The 19,043-nt window shown below is 41.4% G+C and overlaps 1 protein-coding gene across 2 annotated transcripts in view; it reads right to left on the reverse strand.

Moving 5' to 3' along the window:
* Window positions 1-19,043, reverse strand: part of lrba (LPS responsive beige-like anchor protein) — a 917,803-nt gene that overhangs the window by 269,106 nt on the left and 629,654 nt on the right. For both annotated transcript variants that reach the window (XM_041200623.1, XM_041200530.1), the window contains exon 43: window positions 12,042-12,154. In XM_041200623.1, the coding sequence (XP_041056557.1) occupies window positions 12,042-12,154 (113 nt within the window). The remainder of the gene's footprint in view (window positions 1-12,041; window positions 12,155-19,043) is intronic.

Genomic DNA, 19,043 nt, shown 5'->3' on the forward strand with positions numbered 1-19,043 from the left:
CAACACTTAGTATTACTACACAGTATACCTGTGAGACTGAGAGCTACATGGGTAGCATGTTCCAAGAGGTGATAATCCCACAGCCTTCAGGTGTACAGGAAGAGGGGAAATGGGTGCCTGTCAGACAGACAACAAGGACCAGGCGGATAGTGAAGGAGTTCCCAGAATGCATCTTGCTCTGTAACCAGTATTCAGTTTTGAATACTGGTGAGGGTGATTGCTTTTCTGCGGAGTGCAGCCACAGCCAATACCACATCACAAGTGGGAGGAGTAACCTCAAGAAAGCATTAGCAATAGGGGGTTCAATAGTTAGGGGAAAAGACACAGATTTGACTCCAAGATAGTATGATGCCTCCATGGTGCCAGGGTCAAGGATGCCATGGAGTAGCTGCAGAACATTTGGAGGTACAGGAGTGAACAGCCTAAGGTCTTGATCAATATCAGTAACAATGACACAGGGAGAGAGATGGATAAGATTCTACAGGCAGATTTGAGGGAGCTAAGGAAGAAGATAAGCAGCAAGACCTCAAAGGTAGCAATCTCCAAATTAATCTTGGTGCCACATGCTACTGAGGACAGAAATAGAAAGATAGTGCAAATTAATGCCTGACTGGTGCAGGAGGGAAGAGTTGAGTTTCCTGGGATGTTGGGATAATATTAATCTAGACATCTTACCTAGGTATTGGGACCACTTCAGGGCATAGGACCTGTACAAGCTGAACAGGCTGCACCTCAACAGGGCTGGGACCAACATCCTGGCAGAGGGTTTTGCTGGTGCTGTTGGGGAGGGTTTAAACTGGCTTGGCAGGGAAATGGGAACCTGAGCATAGATTCAGAAGGAAGAGAAGCAAAGCTGGAAACGGAAAGCAGAAAATTAGTATGGAAGACGAAGGGAAACAAAAGACTAGAAAATAGGTAACAAAAGAGTTGTTCAACGACCAATGAGATATGCTTCAATGCAAAGAGTTTAGTTAATCAGGCAGATGAGCTAAGGGCACAGATAGATACTTGGAAGTATGATATTATTACTATTATTGAAATATGGCTTAAAGGAGGACAGGAATGGCAGCACAATAGTCCTGGTCACAGAGTTTTCAGGCAGAATGGAGAAGGGGGTTAAAAAAAGAATGGGAGGTTGCAATATTGGCTAAACAAATAATCACAACTGAGAAATGGAATGATATGCTGATAGGATCATCAAATGAGGACGTATGGGTTAAATTCAGGAACAAAAAGGGGCAATTACACTGCTAGGAGGATATTAAGGACCACCTTCATAATAGTCAGAGGGAGAAAGAAGAGCATATATGGGAGCTAATTGACGAGTAGTGCAAAAACTATAGGGCTGTAACAGTTGGAGATTTCAACTACTCCAATATTAATTGGGACAGTATAAAAGGTACAGAGGGTACAGAATTCATAATGAGAACTTTTTTAGCTGTATGTAACAAGCCCAAAAAGAGAAGGGGAGTTTCTGGACTTAGTTTTAGGGAATGAAGCTGGACAGGTAGAAGGGGTATCAGTGGGAGAGCATTTTGGTAGTAGTGATCAGCAAGGAGGGTTGATGAAGGGCACGCACTTGAAATAGTCTAAATGGATTTCAGTAAGACTGTTGACAAGGTCTCACATAGCAAACTGGCTAGAATAGTAAAAGACCATGGAATCCAAGGGAAGTGGCAAATTGAATCCAAAATTGGCTCAGCGGCAGGAAACAAAGGGTAAATGGTCGACAAGTGTTATTGTGACTGTAAGCCTGTTTCTTGTGACGTTCCGCAGGGCTCTGTGCTAGACCCATTCTTTTTATGTGTATGTATCAATGATTTAGACTCAAATATAGAGGGCATGATTAAGAAGATTGGAAATAATACAGAAATTGGCTGTGCAGTTGATATTGAGGAAGAAAGCCATTGACTGCAGTAAGATACCACGTGAACAGAAAAGTGGCAAAGTTCAATTCGGAGGAGTACCAGGTAATTCATTTTGTAAAGGCAAATAAGGCAAGTGACTTTGCAATAAATGGTAGGATGTACAGAGGCGTAGAGGAGCCTTGGAGTGTATGACCCCTGAAGGTTGTAGGACAGGTAGATAAAGTGGTTAAGAAGGCATACTGGATATTTTCTCTTATTAATTGAGAAATGGAATATAAGAGCAGGGAGGTTATGCTAGATCTGTATGAAACACCAGTTAGGTCACAGTTCTAGTATGCATACAGTTCTGGCCACCACATTAAAGGAAGGATATGATCACACTAGAGCGGGTACAGGGGAGATTGATGAGGGTGTTGCTAGGAATGGACAATTTTAGCTATGAGAAAAGATTGGACAGGCTAGTTTTTTCCATTTGGGGCAGAGGAAGCTGAGGGTACATTGAGGTGTATAAAAATGTGAAGGGAAAGATATAGTGGATAGGAAGGATCTATTTACATTAGCAGAGAGGCCAATAACCAAGAGCACGAATTTAAAGTAATTGGCAGAAGGATAAGAGGGGACTTTAGGACTCACTAGCTAAAACGATAGTAGAGGCAGAAACCCTCATCGCATTTAATAAAAAATTGTAGGATATGCACTTGAAATGCTGCAACCTACAGGGCTACAGCTCAAGAGCTAGAAAATGGGATAGGGCTGATAATGTGTTTTCAGATGGTGCAGACACAATAGACTGAATGGCCTCCTTCAGTGCCATAAATTTTCTACATTTCAATGTAAAGTAATACTCATCACCTACCTGGATGAATGCTGCCTCAAGAACATTCAATAAACTCACAATCTAGGACAAACTAATTCACTTGACTGCTACATCTGTCACTGGATTTACTATCCATCCCCTCCATCAGCAAAGATTCTGTCTAAATGCCTTGTTAACGCCTCCTGACTTGCACTGAAGAAGGGTCGTACAGTCTCCAAACATTAACTCTGTTTCTCTTTCCACAGATGCTGTCAGGACTGTTGAGTTTTTCCAGCATTTTCTGTTTTTATTATAGAAGAATCGCAATGTCTGAGTGCTGCAGTGGAAACTCTGACAGAGGTCATGAGATCTCCACTTGCTGGCATGCAGGCTCAGACTGCTGGCTTTATGGATGTGGATACCAGTGCGCAAAGGGACTTATCAAGTCTCAGAGATCTAATATACTGTGCTCCAGTGGATTGCCGAGGTGTCACCCCAGCAGTAACATTGGCTCTGTGGTCGATGAACATGCTGTCCCCTCTCAGGAGGATAGTATTTATGCTCCCACCACTGCCACATCACAAGTGTTCCTCCTATTGTCTGTCAGCCAGCCAGCCCAGACTGCTGCCGTCAAAGCCAAGGCACCCTGCATGGCCATCTTTAATCTCTCCCATTGAAACTCAGCAGCCTTATACCAGACATGCTGCAGCCACAGGGATAACACTGTGCCAGAGCATAACGACAGGCAAAGATACCGGCAAGACAGTCCATAATCGAATGCATATGGGAAAACACTGAGTATTGTATGGATTATTGGAAGTGTTGTTGGATAAGGTTGGTATGGAATGATTGCTTTGTGATATGTTTCATTTCAGGATTGTGGCCAAGAGAACACTGTGATGGTCCACAGCAGACGGATGGTAAACTGGGAAAGTGCTGAGCAATGCAAGTGTGGGGATCTGTTCAGGGGAACTGGAATCTGATAGGATGCTAACAGGCAGCCTGTCTGCACTGTAGTAGTGCCAGCTGTCTCCTGTTGAGTTGGTCATCAAAGCCTTGGTAGCAAGGGCTATGCACCCGTGATAGCCAGGAGGATGCAGCACTTAACCATGAATTGGGAGACATGCTCCAGTGAGGACTGGATGGTTCACCCTTAGCAACGTATGCAGTGGAACCATCATTTTAGAATGCTGATGGTCTGCTCCATGACATGCCTAGTTCTAGAATGGCTGGCCAGATGGTGGAGGGGAGCCATTATCCACATTTAAAATGGATAGCTTGTTGCTGAGCAGCCACCCAGTGGTTCAATGTGGTGGCTCGAAGATGGCTGAAACTGCAGACTGGTGCAGGATAAAAGTATCATTGTTACTGCCAGAATAATGGACATCCATCAACATGATGTTCTGGGTATAGTCACACACCAAGTACTCATTGAGTGATTAGCGCCTCTTGCGGTTTAGATACATCTTCTCATCGAGATGCAGTGCCCTTAAGGCTATCCGTGTGCAGTTGATAGCACCCTGAATGCACTGTTCCAAGCTGAGGTGCAAGTTGGGGAAGAGCTCTCTAGGTGGGAACAGCCTCCAGTTGAGAGGCACCCTCCTCCTCCGTCTGCTAGCAGTTTCTCTCCATCTGCTCCATTCCACTGTGATGCTACAGCCCAAGGGGAATTGCAACTCTAGCCCTCATGGCTGGAAGCAACTGTTGTACTCAGAGGCCTTTCAAAAGCACACAACTCAAGGTCCAGCACCATCTTACTTACATACCTTCTGTTAATTCCTCTGACAACATAGTACTTCCATGAAGTCTGCAGCAGTAAATAAATAGCAAAAATCAGCTCTTTTGGAAGTTGAATGGTGATATAGCATTGGTGCAGGACCCCTCATGTAGCTGAACACCCAGGTCTGGGAAGTTCCAAAATGGCAGGTGGATGTCAGTTAGGTGCCAACTCAATGACCTGCCCACTCTATGATTCTGGCACACACACAGGATGCCCATGCTATTGACCTCACAGGAAGTTGTCAAAAACAGACTTCCTGACAATTTTTTTTCCTTAACCAGCTTCCCTAGCACCAAAACAGCGACAGGTACAGTGCCAAATTTTGAGGCCTAAAAATCTCAAGTGTGGTGTGAACTTCCTGTATCTAATTTCCTTATGTAACTGTCATGGCCACTGGTCATAGCACCAAATTACTTAAGGACATACAAGCAAAAGCTGGCTGAGACTGTAAAGTAACCACTTGCTGGAAAATTCATATGTGGATTACACTTGACCAGCTAGTCCACGGAACGGAAGGTTGCACCTAAAAAAGGTGTTAAGGCCTACTTCAGACCAAGACACTTCAAAGGAAAAGATACAATGCAAAAACTGAACTGCCATCTCCTGTGGTTGCAGAGATAATGAAGGCTGATTACCATCTTAGCAGAAACCATTTCCTGTGAGTTATAACCCAGATTATGGATATGATGTGAGTTGAAAAGAAAGCAGATCTGGGCGAAATACATGTTTTTTTCCCTTCCAGAAATACACAACAAAAGGGGTTAAAAAGCCAACTACAACCCTAGTTGTGTGTGCTAGTTTTGGTGTTCCAGGCCTGGTGTGTGAGGGTGCGCGATGAAGATCACAGCTGAAAAACATCAATTGGGTTTCTCTGCACTTGCAGGTAAAAAATCCTCTCTCTGATTACTAGAAGCAAGTCACAAGTCAGCAAAGCCACAGTTGAAAAGGAAACAGGAAACTCCCTTCAGCTAACCTGCAGAATCAAGAATCTCCAAACCGACTGCTCAACTGCCAATGTTAGCTCTACCGGAATCACCCAACTTAACTGCAGCAATTTTTCGCCATCTACTCCTCCTTTCCAAAAGGCATTCCATAAGATGCTGCATAAAAGGTTACTACACAAGAAAAGGTCTCTTGAAGCTGGGGGTAACATGGATAGAGGGTTGTTTAGTAGCCAGAAAGCAGAGAGAAAGGATAAATAGGGCATTCCCAAGCTGGCAGGCTGTAACTAATGGGATGTCACAAGTATCAATGCTGAGGCCTCAGCTATTTAGACTGCATATATATAGTATATAATATATATATGTATATATAAAGTGAGTGGGTAGGAAGATGGCAGATATGTGGAAGTGTGAGGTTATTCACTTTGATAGTGAGAATAGAAAAGTAGACTTTTTTTAAAAAATGGTTAAAAACTTTTTAAATATTAGTGTTCAGAGAGATTTGGGTGTCCTCGTACAAGAAACATAGAAAGTTAGCATCAAACAACAACAAGCAATTTGGAAAGAAAATGGTATTTTTGTCTTTATTGCGAGGGGATTGGAGCACTAGCAAAACAAGGTCTTGCTACAATTGTTCAGGGTTTCTGTGAGACCACACCTGGAGTACTGTGCACAGTTTTGGCCTCCTTATTTAAGGAGGAATACACTTGCCTTGGAGGGGGTGCAGCAAAAGTTCACTAAATTGATTCCAGGGATGAGGACTGTGCTGGATGAAAGGCTGTGTTGAATGGCCCTATACTCTCTTGAGTTTAGAAGCATGAGAGGTGATTATGTTGTAATGTACAAGATTCTGAGGGACTTTGACAGGGTGGATGCTGAAAGGCTGTTTTCCTTGGCTGAAGTGTCTGGAGCTACTGGCATTGTCAGGGTAAGAGGTCAATCATTTCAGTTTGAGATAAGGAAACAATACTTCACTTAGAGGGTTGAGGACCTTTGGAATTCTGTACCCTGAGCATTATGAATGCTCAGTCTTAAGTATATTCAAGGCTGAGATTCATAGCTTTTTGGATGCCAAGGAAATAAAGGGAGATGGGGATTGGGTGGGAAAGTGGTGCTGAGGCCAAAGATTAGCCATGACCTTATTGAACAGCGCAACAGGGTCGAGGGGTCATGCGTCTTACTCTGCTCCTATTCCTTATGTCCTTATAAGCACATATAATGATAAAATCCCACAAGGGCATGCCAATATTGCATTATCACAATCTAATAAACCAAACAAATCAACAAAATGTTTTTTGAAAAAGCTTCATCTGCCATTTTTCTTATGGTTAGCTGAAAGCTCTGGTGTTCAAATTAAAGATGTAAATGAAATAGCAAACTTCTAAAAAATACAAATTTTACAATAACATGATTGAAGTTACTCACTATTACCTTTTATGATAATAAAGGTGGAAAATGTTGAAAATACTCCAGCAGGTCTACAGCATCTGTGGTGAGAGAAACAGTGTTAACATGCCACACCTGTGGCCTTACACATTAACACTGTTTCTCTCTCCACAGATGCTGCTGGGCCTACTGAGTACTTCCAACATTTTCTGTTTTTATTTTGTTTCCAGCAAAGCAGTACTTTGATTTTTATTGTCTTTTGTGCCTTCGAATGCCTTTATGAAAAATAAATTCCTTCAACCCTATCCCAACAGCCTGGATTTTGACTGGATTCTTTTATCTCAGCAGTTGACAAGTGTTTTCAACCATATCTGTGCATTCTGACCAAGGTGTTATTTCCTAGCATGCAATCTGTACATCATCTGGAATTGAAAGGCTCCCCCCAACTCATCCTGCAAGGATTTAAAAGATTTTTGTTGTTCTTTCCCAAAAGATGAAATTGAAGATTGAATTCTCATAGCTTTACTTCAGCCAAGTAATGATCATCACAAGACTGTGACCACACATCCTCCATCCTGCATAAGCATCAGCTGATTCAAAATTTTGCCCCTCTTATTCTACCCTGAATCAAATCTTTCTCATTCATCGCCCCCCATTCTTACTAGGACTACTGTTCCTAATGATTCAAATTCAAAATCTCATCCTGGTATTAAATTTCTAGATAGCCTCATCCCTCCCCTATCTATATAATTTCAATTGCTATAAATTTCAATCCTTCTCCAATTCTTCATTCCTGATTCTAGCCCCTGGTGCATTCCCCACTCCTTACACCCTACCATTGGCAATTTTGCCTTGAACTGTTTAGGTTCCATTTCCCTTGGTCCCCTTCCACACAAATCAGCTTGATGCTTTTCATTAACTGTTCTCCCCCACCAAGCTGTTGGACCAAGAGAATCTCAGAACCTTAATGGCACATTAAGGAGGCCATTCGGCCTATCATGTCTGCACCAGCTTTCCAAACGAGCATTATGACCTAATGCCATTGCTCTGCCTTTTTCCCGTACCCGTGCACATTGTTTCTATTCAAATAATCATCTAATGTCCTCTTGAATGCCTCAATTGAACCTACCTCCACCACACTTCCAGGCAGTGCATTCCAGACCTGAACCACTCATTGTGAGAAAAAGTTTTTTCTCACGTCACACTATACCCCCAACCATTCTGCCAGAACACTGCAAAATCAAACCTGCCAAATGCTGCTATCACAAGTTGTGAAACATCTTTACAGTCCTTCCAGAATCCAGGAACAGTCCCCTCATTATAATTCTTTCATCCCTTCTGTTCAAGAACCTGTCTCAGTGCTCAAAAATTTTTACACTGCATTCCCAGTGCACCGTGATCCCAGAGTCATAGAGTTCTTTCAGACTGAGACTTCTTTCTCCAATACTCCCAGATACAAAAACCTCTCACAATGATTCCAGATCCCAGAACGTACACTAGTAGTCATAATACCACGAGATCTCTCTCCAATGCTCTCAGACTTTAAGTGTAACTATTCTGAGATCATCCTGACACCCACAACACGATGCTGTCTGAACTCAAGTCACCTTCTTAGTACCCCCAGATCTGAGGGCCACCCCAGTGCTACTAAGTAACTAATTAGTGTCTCTATGAATACTATTTGGCATAACATTCCTGTCTTTATAAAATCTCCGAGTCACCATGAGGACCATGGGAGATCTGTTCATTATCAAAATAAACACAAAACAAAAGACTGATATACAGTAAAGTATGCAGAATATATTAGAGTACTGGTAATGAAATATATTGCAGAAAATACATTAATAGCAGAAATACCTGCATAATAGAAAACCTAGCATGTATACAATTTGAAAATGCTGGCTATTGAACTTAAAGCTACATATTTACTTTTCTTCCTCAATGCTCTCTCCTTCATATATACATATCAGAAGGAGGAGGAAAAACATCAGAAGTCAATTACGAGAGTGGAGAGAAATTCTGAATGCCGACAAAATGCCACTTCGAAACTGTGTTTAAGATGGACTCATCCTTCCATTTTTATGGCATGTGAGCATTGCGGGCAAGGCCAGCATTTATTGCCCATCCCTAATTGCCCTTGAGGTGGTGGTGGTGAGCTGCCTTTTGGGACTGCTGCAGTCCATCTGGTGTAGGTACACCCACAGTACTGTAAGGAAGGGAGTTCCAGTGACAGTGAAGGAACTGTAATATAGATCCAAGTCAAGACAGTGGGTGGCTTGGAGGGAAACCTACACATGGTGATGGTCCAATGTGTCTGCTGCCCTTGTATAAAAACAAAAAACTGCAGATGCTGGAAATCCAAAACAAAAACAGAATTACCTGGAAAAACTCAGCAGGTCTGGCAGCATCGGCGGAGAAGAAAAGAGTTGATGTTTCGAGTCCTCATGACCCTTCAACAGAACTGAATGAATATTAGGAGAGGGGTGAAATATAAGCTGGTTTAAGGTGGAGGGTGGGGGGGAGAGAAGTTGGGGGGGTGGGGGGGTGGTTGTAGGGACAAGCAAGCAGTGATAGGAGCAGATAATCAAAAGATGTCACAGACAAAAGAACACAGAGGTGTTGAAGGTGGTGAAATTATCTAAACGAATGTGTAATTTTGTTCTTTTGTCTGTGACATCTTTTGATTATCTGCTCCTATCGCTGCTTGCTTGTCCCTACAACAACACCCCCCCCACCTTAAACCAGCTTATATTTCACCCCTCTCCTAATATTCACTCAGTTCTGTTGAAGGGTCATGAGGACTCGAAACGTCAACTCTTTTCTTCTCCGCCAATGCTGCCAGACCTGCTGAGTTTTTCCAGTTAATTCTGTTTTTGTTTTATCTGCTGCCCTTGTTCTTCTTGATGGTAAAGGTTGCGGGTTTGAAAGTTGCTGTTGAAGGAGGCTTGGCGAGTTGCTGCAGTGTATCTTGTGTTACAATCCGATTGGGGACTAGTAACTTTTTGCTTAAAGTCGGCAAAGTTTGAAATCCCAGTTACCCACTAGGAGAATAAAGCCACAAAATTCCACAGTTTTAAACGAACAAAATAAACTTTACTATACAAAGTCAGCAATTTACAATATCTATATTATGCTCTGACATACAGAACTAACATATGGTAAATATGAATTAACAAGCAAATTATGGTGAAATACACAATACTGCATATTAAAGGCAGATGCAACCAAGACAAATCCCATGGACTTCTCAGCAACCCACCAGACATCAGTAACCACTGGCAGTCACAAAATCTCATTAAAATTCTGTCTCCCTCACGAAAGATTTCAACCCTTTACTTTCGAAGGTCTAGCCTCTGAATTCCCTCAAAGGCCACTCTGACTCGGACTGCCTTAATGACTGCTCACCTCCTGATAGTTCAATTTCTTCTCCTGAGGCTATGTTCTACGGGATTCACAAACTTGCACTCCTCCTTCTAAATACAGACACAATTCCAACTCTTTCACAGACCACTAGTTTCACAAAGTTGGCATTGCCCCTGGGCTTCTCCAAACTCCAGTCTCCTGGATGCACCAAGCTATAGATGGCTCCCCAAGACTTTTTGGGGCCCTAACTGCCTCGCACAGAACCAGTGACCTTATGCTTCTTCTCAGCTCCCCAGGGCTTCTCTGAGCCCTAACTGCGGGAAGCCTGTTAACAGCTCCCAGGACTTCTCTGAGAACTGCAAATCACACGAGGTCTAAACTGCAACCAATCCCCTCTCCAAGCAAAGACATACATGAAATGAAACCAGAGAACCTTCTTAAGTTCCACATATCTCCATGATAACATGGCCTTTCAGGGTTCACTGAATGCTTTTAAACAAATTTAGCTCCAACTCTCAAAACAAACCATCTCTCTGGACTGCACTTCTTGGCAAGCAATGTATACATCATGTCTCCAGCTAAGTAAACCCAGTTGTTGTTTTAAGGCTCCCATCTCTTCTATTAAACAAACCTGGGTAAACTTCTGAACTTCCATTCTCTTTTAGTGTTCTGGCAATCTCTAAAGCCCAGCATTTTAATTACCTTATCTTAACAACAACATTCCCAAAACTAAAGGTTACTTCTAAAATATTAACATTAGATCTTCGTCACACTCATATAATATACACACTGCCATCACTGTGTGCTGGTGGTGGAGGGAATGAATGTTTCAGGTGGTAGCTGGGGTGCTGATCAAGCGGGTTGCTGGATGGTGTTGAGCTTCGTGGGTGTTGTTGGAGCTGCATTCATCTAGGCAAATGGAGAGTACTGCATCACACTTCTGTCTTGTGCCTTGTAGATGGTTGATAGGCTTTGGGGAGTTAGGAGGTGTGTTTCTCACCGCAGAATTCTCAGCCACTGACCTGCTCTTGTAGCCACAGTATTTATATAGCCAGTCCAGTTAAGTTCTGGTCAGGAAATTGATGGTTGTGGGTTCAGTGATGGTGATGCCATTGAATATCAAGGTGCGGTGATTAGATTCTCTCTTGCTGGAAGTGGTCATTGCCTGGCATTTGTGTGGCATGAATGTTACTTGCTGTTCTTTTTTCAGCCTTTTCCTTTTTAGATTCAGATTTGGACTTTGCTATTTTGGCCTAAGTTATACTGAATTCTGGAATTTGCCCCGCGTTCAGAACTGATACCATTTGGAAAAAAATGTTGTGGTTAACATGAGTGCTGGGTGTGACTGGCAGAGAAAATCTCCTGCAGCTAACATATGATTCAAAACCACTACCACTAAGAAAAACGGAATGAGGTGGAAGGAAGGGAGGATGGAAGGAGGGAGGGAGGGAGAGGCAGCAGGAACAATGGTGGGCAATGGAAAGAAAGTTGGGCTCTGTAATTTGGAGAGAGAAAATACGGTTGGGGAGCAAAGGGCCATGTGGAAGATGACACAAAGTCTAGCAGCTTTTTAAAATTAAACAGGGTTATTTAAGAAACTAGCATTAAAAAGTTACAAAATTTAACGCTTCAACTAGCTCTTAAGTTCGCTACAATGTGAACGTAGGCTTAAAAAAAAATCCAGCTCGACTAATAAAAAGCTTCTATTAAGCCATTAGACTCCATGGTCAGAATGACAAGGCATGTAACATTGTATGCAGGGAGATGGGATGCAATAAGGGTAAATTAGCATTAAAGTTGTGACAAATGTGTGAAAACAGGAAGTTAAATGAAGCAGACAAGAAGTGTGCATAGTCAGATAGTTTTAATATATTAACAAAATAGACAATAGATTTAAGGGACAATACCTTGGACAAATCTCTGAAGTTGCTTGGCAGTGTCAGATCCAACTCTTCTGATTCATAATTAGTTATCACCCAAGGAAAAACTGGATACTGATTCAAGTCATTGTAAGTCCGACCTCAACAAAAAAGAATTAACATTTAATTCACCAGCCGGATTCAAATCTGGGCAGTATTTTCCAAGGCAGTCAAATAAGATGGTACTAAAGTGCTAACTTTCAACACATAAAAACAAATATCATATAACTTGGACAATGCATGTTAAAAGACATATGGTATCCATCTTGGTGGCAACTGGTAGATGACAAATGGTGGCAAATGGATTCACTGCTATGCTTGTCAACATTAAAAAAAATGGTCAACTAAAGAAAGAGGGAATCTTTTACAAAAACTTGCACCTATACAGCAACTTTGAAGTAATCAAATGTCTCAAGGTTCTTCACAAAGGAGAAAGCTAGCCAAGATTAGAAAAGTAAGAAGATATGACTGTACATTAGGACAAAAAGGTTTTGATGCCATATTGAGAGTTAATAAATTAAAGAGATTTAAGTACTGAGTTCCAGAAAGATGGAACAAGACTGCTGATGGCACTACCAATTAATGAGTGGTAGGTTAGGATATCAGATTTGGGCACTGGTTGGCAAGTATGGATGTAGGTAGGAGGCTGTGGAGGGAGGGACTAAGTCATGAAGGAATCTGCGAACAAGAAGGATTTTTAAATTTAATTCGTTATGGGGTAGGAAGCATGAGCAAACAGGATCCAGCACATAATTTTTATGGTTAAACTTTAATGAATTGGAATTTGTATATAACCAACACTGCAAGAGAGAAGTTGGCTCTAGAGGTACAAAACTGATTGCATGCCATCTGATTAAGCTTGAGGGAGTCAGTTAGGCTGAGGATAAGACAAGGGTATTGAACTTTGACTTGTGCCAAATAAGACGGCTTCACTTTTCCCACAGTTCAGATAGAACAAATTCTAGCTCTCTATAGGAAGTCTGACAACACAGAGGTGATCACTGAATTGAGGATAGCAACGAACAGTTCGTGCTGGATGTTACCGGAATACAGATGGAAACTGGTATTATCCCGTGAATAGTATCGCATAAGATGGAAATGATAAAGAGAAAGGCAAGGGACAAACTTTTGGGGTGCTGGAGAGATGACCATTTGGGAGTGATAGGAGAAGCCATTCCTGGAAATGTCCTGGCTAGATAGGGTTTAGTAGGATCCCAGAACAGACAGGATGGCACAGAAGGATTGAGGGGTCAAAGAAGACAAGGATGACACATTGTGATTGCAGTTACAGAAGGTGTCATTGGCAATTTGGGGGAATATTGGGAGATGTGAACAAGAAATTGGATGCATTCCAAGGCCTTGATGACAAAAGGGAAGTTAAATATGTAATGATGCTTTGGAAAGGATGGGAGAAGTGTGTAATTGAAAAAGATCACAAGCAGTGTATACTACACGTGCAGAGAGACCCATTTACGATGTTATTGAACATTGGCTAGGCAAAGCTAATTGATTGGAGAAGAGGTCAGTTGAGATGGAGATAGATCAGAGCTCAGTCCACCAAATGCTGAGTTAGTTGGAAATGGGAAAAAGTTGAAGCCCATTGCCGTCTCAGCACACTTCTGCGGAACAACTTGGGATGTCCTTCTATGTTAAAAACTCCATAAATTAAATGATACATCGTACTTGATCGTGCAGGATTAGCACTGGGTTGAAGAAAGGGCAAATGGTGGGCAATAGCTGAGGTAGTTCCATGCATTTCAAAATTTGAAATAAAGAAGTCCATAAACATCTTGCACATAATGTTGGAGGTGAGGAAACAAGCAGGACTGGGGCATTCAGCCCCTCTAGCCTGTTCAATGAGATCATTGCTGATTTGTATCATAACTCGATCCAACTGCCTTGGCTCCATATCCCTTAATATCTTTGGCTAAGAAAAGTCTACAGATCTTGGATTTAAAATTAGTAATTGAGAATCATTAGTATCTAATGCTTTTTGTATGAGATAGTGCCACACTTCTAACACTTTTTGCATGAAGCTGTGCTTCCTAGCCTCTCCTACATAGTCTGGTTCTGATTTAAGGTTATATACCCTCGTCTTGGATTCCCTATCAACAGAAAAAGTTTCCATCTACCCAATCAATTCTTTGTGCTCACCTTTTATTCCAGGGAATACAAATCTAGTTTATATAATCTCTCCTCATAATCTAACCCTTGGAGCACTAGTAGCATTCTGGTAAATCTGTCCAAGGCCAACATGCCCTAAGGTACTTGGTCAGTACTGATCCAAATACATTCCAAGCAGGGCTTTTTAACTGCAGCAAAGCTTTCTCCTCTTTATATTCTAGCCTAAAAGTTATAAAGGTTAACATTACATTAGCCTTTTAATTTTTTTTTACTATAGCCTAAAATCTCTTTGGAACTGGAGCATTCCTAGCTTTTCATCATTTTAATAATACTAAATTTGTTACTGAGCCATTTAAGGAGGTATCTGAGCAGATGACCAAAAGTTTTGTCAGGGTGGTAGGTTTTAAAGTGGCTTAAAGGCGGGAAGAAAGGCAGAGAAGTTTAAGGAGGGAATTCCAGAGCTTAGCACATTGACAGCTGAAGGCAAGGCCGCCACAGTGGAGTGATTAAAATCAGGTATGTTCAAGACACCCAAATTGGAGAAGTGCAGCTATCTCAGATGTTTATGGGGCTGGAGGACATTTCAGAGAAGGGGGGTGGGGGTGGGGTGGTGAAGCCAGGTAGGGATTTGAAAACAAGGATGAGAATTTTAAAATTGAGACATTGATTAGCCAGGAGCCAATGTAGGTCAGCCTGATAATGGATAACCAGGACCTGGTGCAAGTTAGGACATGGACACCAGAGTTTTGGATGCTCTGAAGTTCACAAAGAGTGGAATGGGGCAGAATAGCCAGATCTGCATTGGAATAATCAAGTCTTGATGTTAGCAGATGAGCTAAGGCAGGGGTGGAGTTGATATTACTATACGGAGGTGGAAATTGGCAGTCTTACTGATGGCACATATTTGTGGTCAGAAGCTCATCTCAGATTCAAATATGATACCAAGGTTTTGTAGAGTCTGGTTCAGTCTCAGACATACATACATACATACATATGAACTAAGAGCAGGAATAGGCCACTCAGCCCTTCAAGCCTGCTCCACCATTCAATAAGACCATGTTGATCTGATTGCAAGCTCCTGCTTGCCCCAATAACCTTTCATCCCCTTGTTAATCAAGAATCTATTTAGCACCGTCTTAAAAATATTCAAAGACCCTGCTTCCACTGCCTTTTGAGGAAGAGTGTTCCAAAGGCTCACAATCTTCAGATAAAAAATTTCGCCTCATCTCTGTCTTAAATGAGCGACCCCTTTATTTTTCAACCGTGACCCCCTAGTTCTAGATTTTCCCCACAAGAGGAAACATCTTCTCAACATCCACCCTGTCAAGACCCCTCAGGATCTTAGAGGTTTTGATCAAGTCACCTCCTACTCTTCTAAACTCCAGTGGATACAATCCTACTCTGTCCAACCTTTCCTTATAAAACAACCTGCCCATTCCTGGTATTAGCCTAATAAACCTTCTCTGAACTGCTTCCAATGCATTTACATCTTTCCTTAAATAAGGAGATCAATACTATTTACAGTATTCCAGGTGTGGTCTCACCAGTGCCCTGTACAACTGAAGCATAACCTCTCTACTTTTGTATTCAATTCCCCTCGCAATAAATGATAACATTCTATTAGCTTTTCTAATTACTTGCTGTACCTGCATATTAACCTTTTGTGATTCATGAACGAGGACACCCAGAGCCCACTGAATCTCAGATCTCTACAATCTCTCACCATTTGGATAATAGGATTCTTTTTTATTCTTCCTGCCAAAATGGACAATTTCACATTCACCCACAATATACTCCATTTGCCAGGTCTTTGCCCATTCACTTAACCTCTGCCACTTTGTAGCCTCCATATGTCCACTTCACAACTTACTTTCCCAACTATCTTTGTGTTATTAACAAATTTAACAACCATAGCCTTCATCCAAGTCATTTAAATAAATTGTAAAAAGTTGAAGCCCCCACACTGATCCCTGTGGCACACCACTCGTTACATATTGCCAACCAGGCGGACCCCCATTTATGGCTACTCTGTGTTTCCTGTTAGCCAGCCAATCTTCTATCCATGCCAATATATTATCACCTACACTGTGATCTTTTATTTTCCACAATAACCTTTGATGTGGCACCTTATCAAATGCCTTCTGGAAATCTAAGTACAATTCCCCTTTATCTATAGCACCGTGACTCCTTCAAACAAAGCCAATAAATTGGTTAAACATGATTTCCCATTCATAACCCATGTTGACTCTGCCTGATTGCCTTAAACCTTTCTAAGTGCCCTGCTATACCATCTTTAATAATAGCTTCCAACATTTCTAAGTGCCCTGCTATACCATCTTTAATAATAGCTTCCAACATTTTCGCAGTGACAGATGTTAAGCCAGCTGGCCTTTAGTTTCCTGCTTTCTGTCTCTCTGCCTTTTTGAATAAAGGGATTACATTTGCTATTTTCCAATCTAATGGAACCTTCCCCGAATCTAGGGAATTTTGGAAAATTAAAACCAATGCATCAACTATTTCACTAGCTATATCTTTCAAGACTCTAGGATGAAGTCCATCAGGACCCAGGGATTTGACAGCTCCAACAATTTGCTCAATACTACATCTCTGGTAATTGTAATTTTCCTGAGTTCCTCCTGCCCTTCCATTTCCTGATTTACAGCCAATTCTGGGATGTTGCTTGTATTCTCAATCGTGAAAACCGATGCAAAATACCTCTTCAATTCATCTGTCGTCTCCTTACTTTCCATTATTAACTTTCCAGACTCACTTTCTATAGGACCAACGCTCACTTTGTTAACTTTTCTTTTTTTAATATCTATAGAAACTCTTATTATTCATATTTATATTCCCAGCTAGCTTTCTCTCCTACTCTGAATGTTCCCTCCTTATTCATCTTTTTGTCATTCTTTGCTGTTCTTTATATTCTGTCCAATCTTCTGACCTGCTACCCATCTTTGCACAATTATATGCTTTTGCATTTGCCAATGAGAGGAATGGAGTTGATGGCTAGGGCATAGAGTTTGTGACAGGGACCAAAGATAACGGCTTTGGTCTTTTCGATATTTAGGAGAAAGTTTCTGCCCTTCCAGTTTTGGATATGAGACAAGCAATTTAGAGACAGTGGAGGGGTTTATGGAGGTGCTGGTGAGGTAAAGGACCAGGAGGGATTGTTTACCTTTGTCACAGTGCATAAGATGACGTTTGTGTCTAAGCTAAGAGCCGTTTTGGTACTATGGTAGGGCAGAAACTAGATTTGATATCTTAACCTTTCAATATTTCTTTGCAATTTTATGCTTCATCTACATTCCTAACTATGCAATCAATCTTTGTGCCATCAGCAAACTTGGACATAAGGCTCTCTATTGTGTTATCTAAGTCATTAATATAGTTGATGCCCCAGCACAGATCCTTGTGTCACACTGCTAGTTACTTCCTTTCGATTTGCATACATACCTAGATTCTATGTCTTGCAATAGTCTGAACAATCACCTAATATGGTCAATAACTTACCTTCAATTTAATGATTACATTGGACATATGGCACAGAAACAGGCTGTTTGTAGCCAACAGCTTCCTATGTGGAACCTTATCAGAGATTTTTTGGATGTCCATATTAGCTACACCTATAGACATTCCCCCATCTACTATTTTATTTACTTACTCATAGAATTTAATTGGATTCATTGGACTGACCTATGCTTTACCAATCTATGTTGGCTTTTGCTAATCAACTCAAATTTATCTTAATGTTTAGTTACCCTGTCCTTAATTATAGATTTCATTAACTTCAGCACTACTGATGCTAGATTAACAGGTCTACAATTTCCTGGTTTCTCTTTCTCACCTTTCTTAAATAATGGAGTTACATTTGAAATTTTCCAGTTTATAAATTGTCAGAGGAAACTGTTGGGAATTGGAGAAGAGATTCTGGGATTGTCTTTATTCTCCAGAATGACATTCCACTGGAAGGAAAACTCAGCTGCGAAGAACGTGTCATGGAATTGTTGGCAATGATCATGCAGGAGAGAACTATATTGGCAGAATGACGTGGGTGATAGACCATAAGTAACCCTAACGGCAATCAAAGCAGAATGAAGGGAAGTGCTGAGTAGGTTGATAGTAACAGCAGTATTGTGATGGGTGGAGAGCTAAAGAACAGGAAGTAGGAAATTTTTGAAGTTGGAGGAGCAACTTAGGGCAGGATGGCAGTGTTTCTTCTGAGAGATTGAAGGTGATGGTTGTGGGTGGAAGGAGGGAAGTAGGCAGGCAAAGACAAATGGATGGTGAGGGAGATGAAGTAGTCATGACAGATAGTGTCATCCATGATCAGAAGGCTGGAAATGGCATGATTTATCGTGAGGAAAGGAGACAGACAGTTAGGGATAAATGCAATGTATCTGATTGGCAGAATATGCCAAGTTGTGCTCCCTAGGAAACTGCTCCTCCCCACGTACTCACTTTACAAGCACAAAAAGCAATTGGAAAGAGGTTCTTGTTCTTTATCTCAAAAGGGCTGGGATACAAAGGGAAGGAGGTTTATGATGTAGTTAGAGAGAGCAATAGTCAGATTCCACATGGAACATTGCATTCAGTTTTGAGCACTGCATTTCAGGGACAATATTTGGTCTCAACACAGATTTACCAAGATGATACCAAGGCTTAAAAGGTTATATTAGAGGACAGGTTGCATAAACTTGAGCTTTATATCCATGCATTTAGAAGGTTAAGAAGTGATCTAATTGAGGTGCTCAACATGATAAAGTGTTTGATAAAGATGATACAGACATGCTATTTCCTCTGGTGAGGAAATCCAGAACAAGTGGTCATAATATTAAAATTACTGCTAGGTCACTTTGGAATGAA

The sequence above is a fragment of the Carcharodon carcharias genome, chromosome 1 (genome assembly GCF_017639515.1).
Source record: "Carcharodon carcharias isolate sCarCar2 chromosome 1, sCarCar2.pri, whole genome shotgun sequence".
NCBI lineage: Eukaryota > Metazoa > Chordata > Chondrichthyes > Lamniformes > Lamnidae > Carcharodon > Carcharodon carcharias.